The following is a 19,709-nucleotide window of genomic DNA, read 5'->3' as shown; positions in this document are numbered from 1 at the left end:
ATTATGGTACTTTCCCATCCTTATCCCTTATATTTCAAAGTGATCATTTTGATTTTCATATCTATGTGATTTTTTTAAAGAGAAGTTCTCTCTCTCTTTTTCATTCTCTCTCTCCTTTAACATTATATTTGTCCTGCTTCATTCAGTGCTTGTCCCAACACCATGAATTGTGTTAAGTTCTTCTGCCTCCCTAAAGGTGCTGTCTGCAAGGACACAGAATACTAAACTAAGGTCTCCTGAGACACAGTGAACTATATTCACTTGAAATGTGGCATTTCATTGCTTTGTGGGCTAAATTACATGCATCCTACATGTAACAGAAAGGTGAACCAAAAAAGGGGGGGCATATGGAGGCCCACCTGGTTAAACACACACACATTGCAGTGCGAAAGGTTGTAGGTTCAAGTCTGCAGTCCTCACCTGCAGGGGGAAAATTTCATGAACAGTGGAGCAGGGCTGCAGCTCTCTCTCTCTCTCTCTCTAACTCTCTCTCTCTCTTTCTGTCTCCGCCTCCCCTCTCAATTCCTCTCTGTCTCTATCCATTAATAAATAAATGAAAACATTAAAAAAAAAGAAAGGTGATGGGAGTTGGGCAGTAGCGCAGTTGATTAAGCGCATGTGGCGCGAAGCACAAGGACTGACATAAGGATCCTGGTTCAAGCCCCCAGCTCCCCACCTGCAGGGGAATCCCTTCACAGGCAGTGAAGCAGGTCTGCAGGTGTCCCCTCCTATCTTCATTTCTCTCTGTCCTATCTAACAACAACAATAATAACTACAACAATAAACAACAACAACAACAATGGCAACAAAAGGGAAAGTAAATAAATAAAATTAAATAAAAATAAAAAAGAAAGGTGAACCTTCCCTGGTGCCTCCTCCTACCTATCATCCAGGCCTCTGATCTGGCTTTGCCTGGCGTAGGTTGGAAACCGAGTGACCTGTAGGTCTCCAAGTCCCTTCCATGACCACACGCTATCTTCTGGATCAAATAAGATCATGTATATGAGCCTACAGTGTGCAGCACAGATACAAACCTGAGAATTTAATTATTTTTAGATAAGATTTCTTGTGGATTCCAAATACAGACCTCTCTGTAGGCCAAACCAGCCTGGCCTTGTGGAGAGAGAACCAGAGAAACACAGAGGGAGTTTCTCATCACTGTAACTTTCCAACTACAGGGGCAGAGTGTGTGCTGAGCTGGCACAGAGAGATCTATTGGTGTACATGTGGCACTTTCTACCTGACGTCCAGGAACGTTTCTGAGTTTGTAATAAGGAACCGATCCCATTTAGTGCCTAGGAAACAGGTGTTTAGTGCAAGCTGCCATATGATTGGCTGATGGATGACTTGAGAGTTACTGGCTGCCATACCTCTAAATGGCCAGCGGGAGGAGTCAGAGGCGAGGCCACAGGTTTTAGTGGCTGAGCCCTTGGAAAGACCTGAGTGGGCGCAGTCCAGGTGTATGATTGGTACTGGCTTTTCTGCTGAGCCTTAGAGGGGCTGACAGCTCAGGACCCATGGGCTAGCCAAAGGGGCTAGTTCATATGGAATATAGGAACGCTGCTAGGGGATATGTGTACTGTGGCTCAAAACGGTGAATTGGAAGAGAGAGGAAATGGTGAATTAGCTAGAGACAAAGGTTCATGTGAAAATGACCGGCTTGGGAGCAAGGAGGTTGGCTGGATTGAGTGCTGGACCCAGGCAGGTCAGGGCAGAACAGTGGACCCCAGACAGAGAGCCTCTCAGGCTCCTCTGACACAGACATTCCTGATTATGGGCAGAGCCTGCCTCACAGGAGAGGCAGAGAGACACCTACAGACCTGCTTCATGGCTTGTGAAGCATCCCCACTGCAGGAGGGGAGCAGGGGCTTGAACCTGGGTCCTTGTGCGGATCTTTGTGCATAGTACTATGTGTGCTTAACCAGGTGCACCAATGCCAGGAGATAATCTTTTTAATAAGCATTTAGACTCAGCCTCTGCAGATGACTGAGCACCAGTGAGGTGTGAATGACAAGTGGGTGGGAATCTACACAATTTGGGGGTTAGGGATGAGGGTGGGCCGTTTGTAGCATTTCCCAAGGATGATGGATCATTTCCTGCCCTCCACTCAGAGGGGGGGCTAGCTACGGCTGGATAAAGGAAGAAGCAAACCCCAGAGCTGACAGCAGAGGCCTGACCAGGGCAATAGGTTTGCATATGAAAACGGTTCCAATGAAGAAATAATCCTTGAGTCATATTCACTCCGGAGAGCAGTTTACTCTGACCCTGCAAGCCCACTCCCCCCCCCTCCAAAGCATTCTTGCATTTCCCCCAGAAGATATGGTCAGGCACAGGTGAAGATTGTCTCCCACCCAATGCAGGGGGTGCCTCATTGTCCTCCTTACCCAGGGCAGGAGGGATGAGATCTTGATGAAGACTCCTGGAGGTGTCCCATTCCTTTGTCCGTAGGTGAAGATCCCCTGGGCTGAGTTGTCACCACACACCAGATCCCCTGGGCTGAGTTGTCACCACACACCAGGGATGCATTGGATTGACCTTCTCGTGGTGCATCCCGTGAGTACCCATTCATTGGGGAAACTGACAATACTTCCTAGCCGACTGAATCCACATGGATCCCAGTCACTTTCAAAGCCAGCAACAAGCAGACATCAGGCTCAACCTGACACTGTTGACTGGTTACGGAAGAAGGGCAAACGCTAGAAGAAGAAGCCCCCCCCCCCCCAGAGTCACCCTAAGGGCAGGAAAGGTGGGATGGAGCTAGTCTACTGCTGGACCTGCCCTTCCTACCCCCTGGGCATGGGTGGCTTCTGTTTGGGGGTGTGGGGCAGGTCAGGGTTTAGGCAGGCTTGCTACCTCCCTTGCTTCAGGGCTCCAGGCAGGCTTTGCGGTACTCAGCTCCAGCCAGGCCCAGACACTCTCCAGCCCTCAGGGGCAGTCTGAAGGGTGATGGATCATTTCTTGCTTTCCACTCTGAGTGGGACTAGCTATGGCTAGAGTAGTGGACCCAGGCTGCCCAGGCTTTTGGGCTGAGGCATAAAAAATGGACACCCTCCACCCTGGGCCTCTCATGTTTCCTTCCCATTGGGCCTCTTATGATAGATGTTGAACACTGACCTTGAAGCTGCTCTTCATCTTGTTCTGGTCCCCCACGCAGATCTGGGTGTCTCGGCTATAAAAGCCTTGGAAGATGGCTTTGTGAGAGGCAGTAACTCTAGAATAGTTATAAGTATAGTTGCTTTTTGAGTTTGAGTTTTAAGAATAGTTTAAATATAGTTGCTTTTTGCCCTCCTGCCCAGTGAGGTGGAAAATTCCTTGCCCTTTTCCCCTCGATAGAACCTAAGAGGCCATCAATTATTTTGACAAGACCCTGCAACAAGCAGGACTCCCCATGACCTCTGCAACAGAATACTGTTACCAGACAGTTAAAAATGGCCTGACAAATGATGACCTGATAGATTGCAAACAGATGGTCGGTGGTCCCAATAAAGAACAAAAAAATGTGGTGACCCCCACTTTGGCTGGGACCTATTGGTCTGGTGTGATGTTTAGAAATAGCCCATGCTTTGCTCTGAATAGATCAGGCTTTTGCTAAGTTTGAAATGATTGGATATAGGCTGATAAGGTGATGTGTTCCCCCTCCCTGAGCGTAGTCTGAATTCCTATAAATTGTATGATTTGAGCTTTGTTCAGGGTCGAGCTTGGTAGACTAACACCAGTCACCATCTCGGCCCGGATTGCAATTCGTGAATAAACATCTTTTGCTTCCTTGCAGTGGATGGTGGTTTGATTTCGCTCTTTAACAGGCTTCACACATCTGCTTCTTCTGGACTGTCAGATGCACCTCCTGCAGGGTGGTGGCTAAAGTGCCCATGACCACCATGCCCCAACTGGCCACACTGCACACCTGTCCTGGCCTCATCTGGGCCCTGGGGCTGGGCAGGCTGAGGGGCTTCACGGCTGAGGTCAGCTTGGCCTTTCTCATCAGCTGGAGCAGAGACAAGAGACTTTACTCAGCCATGGGCTCTGGGCTGGACACCACATATGGATGAGTGTCTCCCTTTCCCCTGAGCCACTGGGACTGACAGGCAGCCAGGATGGGAAGGAGGAGAGGGGCACAGCTCTGAGTGGGAGGGGACACAGGTGAGACCCAGAGAGCAAGAGCAGCAGACAGGCCTCCTCACCTTCAGCAGCATGATGTCGTTGGAGAGGTTTTTAGAATTATAGTCTGGGTGACGGAAAGCTCTGTTCACATTGATGACCTGCTGGGTGCTCTCAGGCTTGCTGATGTTGTGAGCCCCCAGGGTGACAGTGATGGAGCTGTGAAGACAGACATGTGGGGGTGTAGGGTCACAGGAAGTACAGCCTAGGAGCTAAGAAAGGTGTGGTGGGAGCAGGGAGGGTTACAGCTGAGGGAAATCAAGTCAATGGAAGCTCACTCTGTGCCTTCTGCTTATCACCAACACTGAGGCAGGACTTCTGGAAGTTTCCTCTGATCTCAGGCAGTGCCATGATAACGAGTTTGCATTCCAACTCTAATGGCGTGCTTTCATCTTCCATATCTGCTCGATCGGGCCCTCCTCCATCACTATGGAATAGGCCATGGCCGGTGCGCCGCTATGTTCCATCGCTGGGGAGCCAGAGACGACCCGAACTGCCCCTGCGGCTACAGACAGACTATGACCCACATAGTCAACGACTGCCACCTCTCCAGATTCAAAGGAGGTCTCGAAACTTTACATCAGGCTCAACCTGACGCTGTTGACTGGCTACGGAAGAAGGGCAAACGCTAGAAGAAGAAGAACTTGTCGGGTGTGGTCCCTCCCTGCAGTCACTTGAGCTGCTGACTCAAAGCTCCTCTGTACTGTTTCTCAGCTTGTCCCAGCTCCTGTCACGCTGCTTTCCTGAGCTGCCCTGGGCTGGAGCTACAGAAGGTGGGGAGCTCCCCTGTAGGCTCTGGGGGAAAGAGCAGGAGTCCTGGAAGGGGTTTCAGGAGGTGTGGACTGGCTCTGCCCTCTCACCTTCCCCAGCAGTGAGTAGCTGTTTGTCAGAACAAAGTCCCTCCACACGAGGATACCGCCACACCGTTTCCAGCTATCCTTAGTCAGGAACTTAACTAATGCCATGTAGGGGTGGGGACGGCACTTGGCCTCATGGCCCCCGATGATCTCCTCTGCAAGAAAGGACAGAATGCCAGTCCTAGGCATTTATCCAAGTAAAGGGCATGCCAACATTAATTCAAAAGGACATATGCACCCCTAGGTTCACCAAAGGGTGGAAGCAAACTAAATGCCCATCCACAGATGACTGGCTAAACACGTCACAGGCTATGGACACCATGGAATACTTACTCTGCAATCAAAAAAGACGATGTTGTGTCCTTTGGGATAAAGTGGATGGAACTGGAGGTGATTATACTTAGCAAAATAAAATGATGAAAGACCACTACCCGATGATTTCACTCACAGGTGAGATCTAGAGAACAAATACATATGATCTTCCAAAAAATAACAATAAAAAAGGGGGAAAAAGAAAAAGCAAACAAACTATTTCTAAGGCTGTGAGAACTCTGGTGGTTATCTGTGGGAGGGGGAAGGTGGGGACACAGAACTTTGGTGGTGGGTGCAGTGCGGAGTTATATACCTGTAATCTTATGATCTTGGAACTCACTAATAATCACAAATAAAGAATGAAAAATGGAAAAAAAAGAAAGGAAGAAAGAAAGGAAGGAAGAAAGGAAGGAAGGAAGGAAGGAAGGAAGGAAGAAAGAGAAAGGAAGAAGGAAGAGAGGCTGGAAGGTGTAGTGACTGGGAATGTCTGGTCCAGGAGGGAAGGCTCAGGAAGGTGCTAAGTGAGGGTGGGGTCTCTAGTGTTTGCCTGGATAGATGTGTGTGTGTGTGTGTGTGTGTGTGTGTGTGTGTGTGTCTTGGGGGAAAAATAACACACTTTTCTGAGGCCTAAGCCTCAGACTCCCTTTTTGAACAAGGGGGAAAGAGGGTGACACCACTGGCTTTGATAACTTTCTTCAGTTATGTGAACAATTGTTCTCCAGTTAGCTTCTGGCTAAGATATTTGTGGGGTCAGTGCTGGTGGGGTCCAAGGTCACAAGGGCTGGGGAGCACACCACCAAGGACCATGGGGCAGCAGGGCAGTGTGACTGCAGTGGGCTGCGTCTGCCTGGGCATGATGCGACCTGGAAACTTTGGGTGGAGTCATCGCACTACTTCTCACATCGGCCACATCACAGCTCCTCCCTGGGGCCACCAAGAAATTCATCTGGGTCAAGCTGATTCTGAGACAATTCCCACTGCTTATCTTTGAGTTACTCTTTCTCAGGTTGTAGTGAGGGCTGAATTACTTGTCCTTTGCAGCTTGGCACCTTCTGCTAAATACCTTTCTAGGAACACCCCCAGTCCCTTTCCAGGCCAGCACCTGCTAAACCTCTGTGCGAGTTTCCTTCCTGCTGTCCTGGTGGGAATATCTATGCAGCATGGAACTTGTTAATTTGACTTCTGAATGAAAGCCAGGGTTCAAGATGTCCAGGGGTAGGGGCTGAGTGGTGGTGCACCTGGTTGAGCACACATGTTACAGTGCTCAAGGACCCAGGTTCGAGCCCCCGTAGGAGGAAAGCTTTGCAAGAGGTGAAGCAGTGCTGCAGGTGTCTCTCTGTCTCTCTCCCTCTCTATCATTTCCTTCTCTCATGATTTCTGGCTGTCTCTATCCAATAATAAATAAAGATAATGCAAAAAATATCAGAGCAGCCAGATGCATGTTAAGATCATAAGGGATTTAAAATCATTTAAGAATTATGATAGTCCATTTGAAGAGACAGCAGAATGGTTCTGCAAAGGATTTTCATGCCTGAGGCTCTGAGACACCAGGTCTCCCATCCCCAGCACCACTATACACCAGAGCTGAGCTGTACTCTGGTTAAAAAGAGAAATTCCTGGACTCAAATAGAGGACATCCCTGCCTGTGTTGAACAGAAGAGTCAGGAGTGTAGGGGGTTTGTAGGATGGTTGGAAACCTTTGGAAGGGAGAGGTCACTCACCTGTCACAGCCCCCGGGGACAGAAGAAAGGCCAGCAAGAGCAGGAGCATCTTCCCAGCACCAGATCTGCCCAGGTGAGCCGAGTTTCTTCACAGAGGGAGGAGGTGCCTGCAGGGAAATGAGGCGGGGCTGGCTCTGTGGCCTTGCAGATTGGGCACCTCCTCTGGTACTGCGGGCATCACCACAGCGTGGTTTGTGGACGTTCTTGGCACTGGGTTAGGTGAGAATAACACTGTCACCATGGCAGGGAGAAAGCACAGTGTAGAACAGGAAAGTGAAGGCTGAGCTTGCAGCAGAGGCTAGAGCCATGGGGCTCCTCAGCTGCTGAATCCAGGACACGGTCAGCTTCTTTCTCTCTCTTTTTTATTGTCTTTATTTATTGGATAGAGACAGAAATCAAGAGAGAAAGGGGAGATAGAGAGGAAGAGAGACAGAGAGACACCTGCAGCACTGCTTCACCACTCACAAAGTTTTCCCCTTGCAGGTAGAGGTCCCGGGTCCTTGTGCACTGTAATGTGTACACTCAACCAGGTGCACCACCACCTAATCCCAGTATGTTCACTACTCAACTTCTGACTCTTATCATTTAGATGAAACTATGGATAAGTCATTTCTGTCTCTGTCTTTCACTGTCCGTCTCCCTCCCTCCCTCTCTCCTGTTTCTCTTCTTCCTTTTCTTTCCTTCTGCCTGTCATTCATCCTTTCTTTCTTTCTTTCTTTCTTTCTTTCTTTCTTTCTTTCTTTCTTTCATTCTTTCTCCTCTTTATTTCTTTCTCTCTCCTTTTTTCTCTTTCTCTCTTTCCTTTTTTCTTTCTCTATCTTTTTTCTCTTTCTCTCTTGTTTCTTTCTTCTTTGTCTCTCTTCCTTTCTCCATTTAGCTTTCTCTTCCTCTCTTTCTTTTGTGGAGCTTTGATCTTTATTATTTCACTGCTCTAAAATGCTTTTTCACTCAGCTAGGGACACACACACACACACACACACACACACACACACACACAACGAAAGAGTCAGAAGGTGACAAAGGAAGACAGTGAAAGGGTTCAGACTCAGACAGTACACATGGCAAGCCACACACTGTACCAGTGAATCATATCTCCAGTAGGAAGGGAGGCCCAGGGGAATGAGGGCTGGGGCTCCTGCCCTTGAGAAGCTGACCGTCACTGGAGTGACCTATGATTCTGTTTCTGGTCCTAGATATGCAGAGGTCTCTGGGCCCCTTGAGCTTATGGAAGCTGCTTTTGTGTGAGGAGTAGCAGGGAGAAACACCTAGATACTCAGTGGAAACCCCATTCCTATCTTGCCACCATTTCAGGTACATGTATTTGTGATACTAAGTTTTTTCTCTTTAAATGTATATATTCTTGCACAAAGAAAGATTTTCTTTCTTAAAAAAAAGATTATTTAAAAAAATTAGTTGAATGGGAAACCAGAGCACTGACCTACCAGGGCATCTACAGTTCTAGAGATTGAACTTGCATCTTTGGGCATGCAAGTCCTGTGCTCTACCCACTAAGCCAGTTCCCCAGCTGCAGTAGAGTATTCCTGATCGTACAGTCTTAAGCAAAAGTTCTGGACCTGATATTCACAGGGATCTACCCAAAAATCATCATTTGGGACCAATAGAGTTGAGTGGCCTGGCTGGTTTATGCTTAGCTCATTTAGAACTTCTCAAGCTCAAGAGGGGACAGGGCCACTTGAATCATAGTGCCTGGGAGTGGTGGCTGGCTTCCTGTTGCTGCCAGGTGATGGGGGAAGGAACACCAGTCATTTAGCTAATTCCTTCACTGAGTACTCTGTCCACAGACCCACATCTCCCTGCCCTTGGCAGTCACAGACCTTTGCACACAGATGACCTCAACACTCTGACTATCTGAAGACAGACAGAAGAGCTGGGAAGGAAGGCATGATGGGTGTCAGTCAGCTAATCCTGACTGTGCTGAGGGAACAGCTTCTGTGAACACACAGAAAATGAGTGGGGAGGATGGGGGGTTCCCGAGAGCTTGGTCTCTAGGCCCCTGATCTTCCCAGTAAGCCCTTTGTCCACTGCCAAGCTAGGCCATTGCTCAGACTCTCCTTAAAGGAAGTCTTTCATTCCTTCAGGTCCCAGTGCACAGCTGAATGGCTTTATAATGCTTTTGGAAATGAGAGCCACATTCTTTCTCCTCAAGTACGGTCAGGTTCACCTGCTGGAGTTTGTCTGCATATTTTCCTTTTGGGTCAGCAAGCTCACCTCAGCTGGCCATACTGCATGTCTGTCTGGGCCTCAGCTGGGCCCCAGGGCTGGGCAGGCTGAGGAGCTACAGACAGGCCTTCTCACCTTCAGCAACATGATGTCGTTGGCAAGGCTGTGAGCATTATAGTTCAGATGAGGGATGGCTTTGCTCACTGGGATGACCTGTAGGGTCCTCTCCTGTTTCCTGATGTTGTGGGCCCCCAGGATGACAGTGACTGACAGAGAGGGAGGAAGAGTCACAGGAGTTACAGCCTAGCAGTGTGGAGAGACTGGTGGCAGACAGGGTTTCTGCTGAAGCGAGTTGAGGATAGCTAGGGCTGAGCTGGCAGCTGAGGAGGTTCCAGGGCTATTGCTATTTTCAACTGTGGCTCTCAGCACTTGGTTACTTAGGAAAGTGGTGAAACTGTACTAGTTTGCACCTACTGTAGTGTGTGCCCAGCACTGAAGACTGCAGGGTGACCTCTCTGTCCTTCTTATCAGCCCTCTCTCCCCAGACCTCCCTGCCCACTTCTCTCTCTGTGGAGTCTTCTGGCTCATGTGTGCTGGCAGTTGGCACACAGCTGGGGAAGCGATATAACAGATTTCCTGCCCTGGGGTTTATGCACAAGCCCTTCTCAAATGTCCCCAGCTTCCATTACAGTGAGTAGCCGTCAGCACAAAGTCCTCTCGGACCAGGAAGCCACCACAGAAATGCTGAGAATCCTGGTCTGAGATCTCCAGATAGGCCATGTATGGGTGGGAGTGGGATCTGGCCTCATGTCCCCAGATGGTCTCCCCTGAATAAAGCTTCTGTTCTGTGTGTGCATCCACCCAGTACCCCTGGCTGGTGCGATTTGAGAGCCTGTGATGATCCAGGAAGAGAATGGGAGGCCCTGACCTTCTTCCTTCCAGAAAGAGAGCAGCTATAGCTCAGTCTGGCGTGTGGTGGGAGGTGAGAACACCTGCATTTGGGGCAGTCCTGGGGGTCCTGAGAACTCCTGCCTTTGCTTTGTCTCGTGTAGTTTCTAAGGACCCTGCGAGTCTGTGATGTCTGATAGTGTTGCTTCCTGATGGCTGGACTCGACTTAGATATCATCGTCTGTTTCCTAGGGTATGACAGATAGGGTGCCTGGAAGATGTCTGTCCCCAGTGGGCCACTGATAAATGCTGGGGGGAAGATCTTGTCTGGTGGGATGATGAGTTGCAGAAAAGTTTTGTTCTGCTGAGTAGTAGTGCATCTTAGAAAAGAGGAAACTGCTACAGCTTATGGAGAGAAGTAGTGCTGGAGAAAGGGCGATAGGAACTTGGGCAGGAACTGAATCACAGCCAGATTCTGGGGTGTGATAGAAAAACCCCAGGCTTAGCTCAGTTCTGGGTCTCTCCTAAGAAGTTGCTGAGAGGAAAAACTTTCTCACTCCAGAAAGGAGCCAGGCCCACTCTGGATCTTTGTCAGGGGACCCATCATTGCCTCTTTCCTGTTCCCTACACTTTCCTGTGCTCCTGTAGGAAAATTTGATCCATTTTGCAGGTGCAGAGGACACTTGGAAGGGGGCAGTGCTCTCTGACTGTCCCTGAGAGCATCCTTCTGCCCTGCCTGTCTGCTGGCGTCTCACCAGCATCACACATGGGGATGTGTGAGAGGAGGACAACTGGGACTCAGAATATTTATGGTGCACAGAGGGTTCACGCAGTGTAGAAGGGCAGAAAGTTTGTCCCTTACTCTTCGATGGGGGTTCTGACTTCTTCTTCTTCTAGCGTTTGCCCTTCTTCCGTAGCCAGTCAACAGTGTCAGGTTGAGCCTGATGTCAAGTTTCGAGACCTCCTTTGAATCTGGAGAGGTGGCAGTTGTTGACTATGTGGGTCATAGTCTGTCTGGAGCCGCAGGGGCAGTTCGGGTCGTCTCTGGCTCCCCAGCAATGGAACATAGCGGCGCACCGGCCATGGCCTGTTCCATAGCGATTGAGGAGGGCCCAATCATAACGTGCTAGGTCAAAGCCGGGTTGACGCTTGCAGGGGTCTGTGATGAGGTGTTTGTTCTTTACCTCAGCTGACTGCCAACTCTGTTTCCAAGAGACTGGAACAGAGAAGTTCAGTGTAGGCGTAGGGGACCAGATTGGGTGATGAGACGTCAAGCGTTGGACAGGGTGGGTGAAGATACCTGCGTATATTGGCAGGTCCGGTCGAGCGTAGACGTGGGAAATGAACTTAGATGATGCCGCATCCCGACGAATATCTGGCGGGGCAATGTTGCTAAGAACTGGCAGCCATGGAACCGGGGTGGAACGGATGGTTCCAGAAATGATCCTCATGGAGGAATATAATTTGGAATCGACCAAGTGGACATGGGGCTACGGAACCATACTGGGGCACAGTATTCTGCAGTGGAATAGCATAATGCCAGAAATGATGATCGTAGTGTGGAAGCGCTCACGCCCCATGAGGAGCTGGCCAGTCTTGCAATGATGTGATTCCTTGCGCCCACCTTTGCTGCAGTTTTTATGAGATGTTTGTGAAATGACAGAGTGCGATCGAGAGTAACGCCAAGATAGACTGGCTGGGCTTCATGCCAGATTCTCGTATCGCCAAGCTGCACATTAAGCTCACGCGAGGCCGAGGCATGGTGTAGATGGAAAACAGATGATACCATTTTTGCAGTGCTAGGGATTAGTCGCCATTTTTTACAGTAATCAGATATCAGAGACATGTCTTTCGTGAGTGTTTCCTCAAGGAAGTCAAACTTGGATGCCTGAGTTGCATAGCAGATGTTATCGGCGTAGATGAACTTCCTTGAAGAAGTTTCTGGGAGGTCATTGATGTAAATATTAAATAGCATAGGAGCCAGAACAGAGCCCTGGGGGAGGCCACTTGAAACAAGTCTCCATCTGCTAGACTTGTCACCCAGATGCACCCGGAATCTTCTGTTTTGGAGAAGAAACGATATAGTGTTGGCCACCCATGGAGGCAGGCATCTTGAGATCTTGACTAGGAGACCACGGTGCCAGACCGTGTCAGAGGCTGCTGTGAGATCAACAAAGACAGCACCCATCTTTAAATTCTTCTGGAATCCATTTTCAATGTAAGTTGAGAGGGCCGGGACTTGTTCGCAGGTAGATCTTCCTGGGCGGAAACCAGCTTGGGCGGGTGATAGGAATTTCTCTGTAAGAGGAGAAATACATGACAGAAGCAGCCTCTCAAGGGGGAGATAGAGAAGGAGAGAGAAAGAGAGATACCTGCGGACCTGCTTCACCACTTGCAAGGATTTCCCTCTGCAGGTGGGGATCACGGGCTCACACCCAGGTCTTTGTGTATTGTAACTCGTGCCCTCAACCAGGTGTGCCACCACCTGTCCCCATGATAACACATTTTGAGGAAGTGAGAAATTGTATTTCTAAAGTGTTTATATACTTGTGAACTAATAACCTCAAAACATACATTACAGATTTTATATTTGAATTGCACTAAAGTAAAAGACTGGGGTGGGGGTGGTTCAGATCCTAGAACGTGATGGCAGAGGAAGACCTAGTGGGGGTTGAACTGTTATGTGGAAAACTGGGAAATGTTACACTTGTAAAAATTATTTTTTTTTACTGTTGACTATAAACCATTAATCTCCCAATAAAAAAACCAAATTTGAGATGAAATTGACTTAACATATATCAGCTACTTGTAACTGCACAATTCAGTGGCATTTAGTGTATTAAAATGTTTTCTAGTGATTGAGACTGGAACAGAGTTGTAATAGTTAACCTGGAACCAGAAAAATACCTAGAATTGCCTAAATAATCTTGAGAAAAAAGAAGTGAACTGGAGGTATCACACTCCCAGATCTCAAACTATATTATAGGACCATTGTAATAAAAACTGCTTGGTACTGGAATAAAAGTAGACACACTGACAAGTGGAATAGAATTGAGAGCCCAGAAATAAGCCCCACACCTGCAATGGAGTACCACTTCATCCCTTTGAGTATGTTGTCCATCAGAAAGGATGATAACATCAAATGCTGGAGAGGTTGCAGAACTAAAGGAACCCTCCTACACTGCCATGGGAATGTAAATTGGTCCAACCCTTGTGGAGAGCAGTCTAGAGAACTCTCAGAAGACTAGAAGTGGACCTTCCCTATGACCCACACTTCTTCTCCTGGGGATATTTCTTTTTTTTTTTTTCTTCCCATTTTTAAAATTGTCTTTATTTATTGGATAGAGACAGCCAGAAATTGATTGGGAAGGGGGAGATAGAGAGACAGAGAGACACCTGAAGTGCTGCTTCATTACTCATGAAGCTTTCCCCCTGCAGATGGGGACCAGGGGCTCAAACCTGGGGCCATGTGAATTGTAACATGTGCACTCAGCCAGGTGTGCCACCACCCCGGTCCCTGGGGATATTTCTTGAAAAATCAAACACACTCTTCCAAAAAGATTTGTGTATACCTATGCTTATAACAGTAATAGCAAAAATCTTAAAACAACCTTGGTGTCCAACAATAAATGAGTGACTAATAATTTTGTGGTATATATATATACAATGAAATACTACTCAGCTATTAAGAATGATGAAGTCGGGAGTTGGGCAGTAGCGCAGCAGGTTAAGCACACGTAGCGCAAAGTGCAAGGACCGGCACAAGGATCCCGGTTTGAGCCCCCGGCTCCCCACCTGCAGGGGAATCGCTTTATAGGTGGTGAAGCAGGTCTGCAGGTGTCTGTCTTTCTCTCCCCTCTCTGCCTTCCCTTCCTCTCTCCATTTCTCTCTATCCTATCCAACAACAACGACATCAATAATAACTACAACAATAAAGCAACAAGGGCAACAAAAGGGAATAAATAATAAAAATAAACATTAAAAATAAAAAAAGAATGATGAAGTCATCTTCTTCACCTCAACTTGAAGGGATCAAGTTAAGTGAGATAAGGAGAACTATGAGTATGAGTCCCACTAATAGATAGAAGTAGAGAAATAAGGGCAGAAGGGAAAACACAAAGCAGAACTTGGACTGTGGAGTTGGTGCATTGCACCAAAGGAAAACACTCTGGGGTGGGAGTGTCCAGGTCCTGGAACAGGATGGCAGAGGAGGACCTAGGTGGGGGGTTAGAGTGTTATGTGGAAAACTGAGAAATGTTACACATGTACCAACTATTGTATTTCACTGTCAACTATAAACCATTAATCCCCCAATAAAGAAAAAATATTTAAAAAAAAGAAAAAATTAATATCTTGCAGCACAGGAAGTGACGCCCTGGATAGTGTTGGACTCTGTAGCACGTGGTCCTGAGGGGTGAGAACCCTAGCATTACCTGTGCAGCTGCGCACCTGTGGTTCTCTACCCTACTCTCACTTTAATATAGACATCTCAGAGCAAATAAAATGAAATAGGCTGTTCTGCAACCATGAAAAGAAAAAGGAAGAGGAAGATAAATAGAGGATGATCTTACTTGTGAGCAGAACTTAAGAAATAAGAACAGAAAGGGGAAACATAAGTACATTTTGGACTGGTTTGGTGTTTGCACCAAGGCAAAGAACTCAAGGATAGGATAACAGGGAGAGGGGTGGGGGCAGGGGATTTTAGGTCCTAGTACACGATGATAGACCTCACTTCAGGATGAGAGTGTTGTATAGGCACCTGTCTCGGTGAAATGAGAAGTTGGACCCATGTGGCAATGACTATAGTGCCAACCACTAATCTCTCAGTGAAGAAGTAAAGGTAAAGGGAGAAGCTTCACGAGCGGTGAAGCAGGGCTGCAGGGGTCTCTCAGTCTCTTTCCCTCTCTATGTCCTCTTTCCCTCTCAATTTCTCTCTGTCTCTATCCAATAATAAATAAATAAATAAATATAAAAGGATTCCACAGCATATATTAAAAAAATAAGTGAAGGTAAATATCCTCTTCAACATAATATGTAAACTTAGCATGACTCTAATAAAAAATATTTTTGTCTCTTCTCCTGTCATGCAAGGTCTAGGTGATTAATAAAATTTATGTTAAATAAATATGAAAGCACATTTAAGAAAATTATGGCAAAAAAAAAAGAGTAGTAAGAGAAGATTGGCCTTGTGGGATATTAAAAAGGACACAGGGGGCTTGGGTGGTGGCTCATCAGGTTCCCCACCCTTGAATTAAAGGCTTCATGGTGTTCATTATTTATAATGTCTTTTTTTTTTTATTGCAAGAGCAAGTGAGAGAGAGAGAGAGAGAGAGAGAGAGGGAGAGAGAATGAGTAAAGAGATAGATTTCAAGCATTGCTGGAGTCAGTTAGGTCTTCACACAGGAAAGGTAGGTGCCTTCCTGTTGAGTCGGCGCCCATTCCACCTTTGCATTGTTTTATGTATCCAGGGCAGGAAGCTGGAGATCTTGGTGTAGACCCCTGGAGGTACTCCATGTTCTTCTCCATAGGAGACAATTCCCTGGGCCACATTCTTGCATACCAGGGGCCCCCCAGAGTCCCCCTGTGGACAGAAAGAGGAGTGGTGTCAGGTGAGGAGCAAGGTGTTTTAACCAGAGCATAGGACTAGCTGCATCTCTAACTGCTGTGTCCTGAGCAGGCAGTGTTGCAAACGCTTATTTCAGAAGGGAGCACCTGTGTATCCACATGGACCGTAGAGGCTGCTGAGGCCCCGAATTCCCCCTTCAGGTCTTCCTCCTCCCATCTTTGGGGGAGGGATCACTACCTGGAGGGTGGAGGGGTCCCTGAAAGCTTTTTCATATGGCCTCTGCTGTGCCCAGTAAGCACTCTGACTAGAGTCAAGCTAGGTAGTTACTTAGACTTACCAGAAAGGCACCCTTCCTTAGGTTTGGGTCTCCAGCACACAGCTGAGTGGCTTTGATATATTCCTCTGGAAAACGAGATTGACACTGATAATCATCCTGCATGGTCAAATTCACCTCCAGCAATATATTTGACGATTTCTGATGATAGGGAGCAGCTCTCCCCCAGCCGGCCACACTGCACACCTGTCCTGGCCTCACTTGGGCCCTGGGGCTGGGCAGGCTGAGGAGCTGCACAGCTGAGGTCAGTTTGGCTTTTCTTGCCAGCTGTGGGGAGAGACAAGAAACTCTACTCAGCAAGGGGCTCTGGGCTGGATACCACATGGGGCTGTGGGTATTCCTCTCCCTTGAGCCACTGGGACTTTCATGTGACCAGGATGGGAAGGAGGAGGAGCACAGCTCTGAGTGGGAGGGGACACAGGTGAGACCCAGAGAGCAAGAGCATCAGACAGGCCTCTCCACCTTCAGCAGCATGATGTCGTTGGCAGACTTCTCAGCAGTATAGTTTGGGTGAAGGAATCCTCTGCTCACTGGAATGACCTGCTGGGTTCTCTCCTTCTTGCTGATGTCATGGGCCCCCAGAGTGACCCTGTATAAGCTATACAGGGGGCAGAGAGGGAGGAGGAGTCACTGGAGATGCAGATTAGTGAGTCTAAGTGGCTTGTGTATAACACGACAGGAGAGTTGGGTTGAGCTGACTGTGTCCTGTCCAGTTTCTCTTCAGCTAAGGGGACTTCTGAGGATTACTAGTACCTGGATAAGTGGTTGTTGGGGTCTGTTACTCCAGGATAAGTGGTGAAATAGCATTAGCTTGGACCTACTGTAGTGTATGCCCGGCACTGCAGACAAGAGTGCTAGAACTCTAGTCACCTTTTTTTGTGATGCTCTTTCCAGAACTTCCTGTCCACTTCACTCTCTGAGGAGTCTCCTGGCTTTTGTGTACTGCTAGTTGGCAGAGAGCCTGAGGAAGAGATAGATTATCTGCCTTGGGGTCAAGAACAAACTCTTCTGAAAGGTCCTCACCTTCCAATACAATGAGCAGCAGTCAGCACAAAGTCCTCTCGGATCAGGAAACCACCACATAAGCACTCAGACCTTTTCTTTGATGTCCTCAGACATGCCATGTAAGGGCGGGAATGGCGTCTGGCCTCATGTCCCCCGATGATCTCCCCTGAAGGAAACTTCTGTTTTATGTGTGCACCTACTCAGGGCCCCTGGATGGTGTATTTGGTACTCATACTGTGGCACCTGGTTGCTTGTGGTGACCCCGAGGAGGATTCAGCTGGAACCTTCCATAAACAGAACAGCTACAGCACAGTTTGGTGTGTGACGTGGAGATGAAGCTTCCTGTCTTAATGACAGTGCAGCTGTAAGGGCTCCTGAGAATCCCTGTACTGACTTTGCTTTGTCTCAAGTGAGTTTGTAAGCTTTTGCATCTGTGATCTCTAGGATAGTACTGCCTATTCATAATTGGACTGAAGCTTAGGAATCTACTAGGTTCTTCAAAAGGTCAGGAGAGATTTTTCTATTTTTCTGTGCAAAAATGTGCCGTGAGATTTCTGACAACCCAATAGATGTCATAGTCTATTTCCTATGGTGTGACAGAAAGTGGTGTCCTGAAAGTGTCTGCCCTCAGTGGCCAACTGATAAGTGTTTGTGTATGGGTCTGTGTGTGTGTGGGTGGTTTTGGGTCTTGTCTTTTGAGATTGTGATATACAGAGAAGTTTTTTTCTATATTAAATAGTGATCTGTGAGACTATAAGTTAATAGGAGTTATATTTACACCATTCTGGCCACCAAAGGTCTGTGTCCCCCCCCCCCGCCCCACCTCCCTCACAGTGCAGCTGAACATCTACCCTCACCCTCCACCCAGAGATTTTCTACTTTGGTGCCATACTCCAGACTCAGTCAGATTCTGCTTTCAGTTTCCCTTTCTGTTCTTCTTTCTCCATTTCTATTTATGAGAAGTTTTCTTTATCAGCTCAGGAGAGCTGGTACAGATTATGAGGAAGGATTGTTTTAGAGAAGAACCATGGGATCTTGGGCATGAACTCAATCCCAACCAGACTGTGGTGACAGACATGAACAGCCCCAGGCTGAGCTAGTCTCTGAGTCTGTCATAGGCAGACATTGAGGGGAACACCCTTCTCACCCCAGACAAGAGCCAGACCCACTGTACATCTTCAGGGACTCGCCATTTCCTCTTCCCCTGTTTCCCGTGCTTTCCCGTGCTACTGTCAGAAAGGTCCATTTTCCAGATGGCAGATGGAGGGCCTGGCAGGGACAGTGCCCATTTTGTCTCTAAGAACAGCATTCTGTCTTGTTGGCATCTCATCAGCATCTCATATGGGGATATGGCATAGAAGGACAACTGGGATTCAGATTGCTCATGGCAGACAAAGGGGTCAGACAAAGTAGAAGCTAAAAATATGGCGGACAAAGTGGTCAAACAAAGTAGAAGCTAAAAATATGTCCCTTATTCTTGGGTGGGGCTGAGACTGAAGGCGGGATAGTCACTCACCTGCCTGTGTTCTGGGAGGCAGGAAGCAGGCCAGCAGGATTAGGAGCAGGAACAGGGACATTTTCCCAGGAAGGCTGTCGTGGGGGAGCCGGTCTGGTTTGTCTCTGCTGTTTTATCTGCCCAAAGAAGAAGAAGGTTCAGCCAGAGTTGGAGACCTTGAAACTGTCTCTGGCTTGAGTGCTGCATTGTGAAGGGTTTTATGAGAGCTTCCCCTCCCCCACTCACTGATGTTGTTGCGTTTATTTTTTCGTTTGAGAATCCTGTGTCAACCACATCAGTAGTTATAGGTGGTACTTCTGAACAGGCCACTTGTTCCAGCCCAGAACAGAAACTCAAAGTGAAGATGGGGAACATGCAATATAGTCTTGACCCTATAAACCAAGTTCCCAGTAACAGAACAAATAGAAACTCAACATCATGCTGCTAAGTCCACCTGGTTCACTTATTTTAGTAGATGAGTTTGTGCCCTTCGTTGTAGTACCATGAGACACACTGCGTGCGAATCATCCCTTAGAAGGCTGAGCTGCTGGGTGAGGAGAGAGAAACATCAGTGACCAGAGTATAGTCTGGGAGGAGCACACTAGGGAAGAGCCATACAGGAAGAGAGTGTGCTCAGCTCTTACTCAACTCAGTGAGCTGCCCATGCATCTCTGTTCTACAGGGTCTTTCCTAGTCTCTTTAACTTGCAAATAAACAGAGAATAAGTTAATTTCTCATGCCATTCCCTCTCCCCCTCCTCCAAAGTCCTGCAGTTGACACTTGTGGAATTAATTTTGGAATGTTTGTGATCCTAAATTAGAATCCACTGGATTTAGGTCAATTGCATTCAGTCTTTGGGTGATGGGGTCAGTCCCATCCAAATTATATCAAAGAAAGATAGAACTGTTTTCCCAAAGGAAATTCAATTTTCTTTTCATGTTCTCTGTCATTTTAAAAAACATTTTTATTTATAAAAAGGAAACATTGACAAAACCATAGGATAAGAGGGGTACAGCTTCACACAATTCCCACCAGCAGACCTCCATATACCATCCCCTCCACTGAAAGCTTTCCTATTCTCTAGCCCTCTGGGAGTATGGACCCAAGGTCATTGTGGGTTGCAGAAGGTTGAAGGTCTGGCTTCTGTAATTGCTTCCCCGCTGAACATGGGCGTTGACAGGTTGATCCATAC

At 47.7% G+C, this 19,709-nt stretch overlaps 2 protein-coding genes across 2 annotated transcripts; both read right to left on the bottom strand.

The window, feature by feature from the left end:
• Nucleotides 1–1,354: 1,354 nt before the first annotated feature.
• Nucleotides 1,355–7,097, bottom strand: LOC103126503 (granzyme H-like). The gene is given in 9 exon segments (XM_060174194.1): nt 1,355–1,372; nt 2,352–2,496; nt 2,788–2,807; nt 3,115–3,191; nt 3,802–3,985; nt 4,182–4,317; nt 5,019–5,044; nt 5,046–5,170; nt 7,049–7,097. Coding segments are annotated over 9 exon segments (780 nt in total).
• Nucleotides 7,098–15,463: 8,366 nt separating this feature from the next.
• Nucleotides 15,464–18,648, bottom strand: LOC103126486 (granzyme B(G,H)-like). The gene is made up of 5 exons (XM_060174155.1): nt 18,539–18,648; nt 17,041–17,188; nt 16,480–16,615; nt 16,021–16,284; nt 15,464–15,698 (listed from the first exon to the last, which is right to left on the bottom strand). The coding sequence occupies exons 1-5, from the start codon at nt 18,597–18,599 to the stop codon at nt 15,513–15,515; spliced, it is 795 nt and encodes a 264-aa protein (XP_060030138.1). The 5' UTR covers nt 18,600–18,648; the 3' UTR covers nt 15,464–15,512.
• Between the last annotated feature and the right edge of the window lie 1,061 nt (nt 18,649–19,709).

Source organism: Erinaceus europaeus, chromosome 16, assembly GCF_950295315.1.
Source record: "Erinaceus europaeus chromosome 16, mEriEur2.1, whole genome shotgun sequence".
Classification (NCBI taxonomy): Eukaryota; Metazoa; Chordata; class Mammalia; order Eulipotyphla; family Erinaceidae; genus Erinaceus; species Erinaceus europaeus.
Note: the sequence above shows the minus strand (reverse complement) of the source record. Positions and strands in the feature narration are given on the sequence as shown.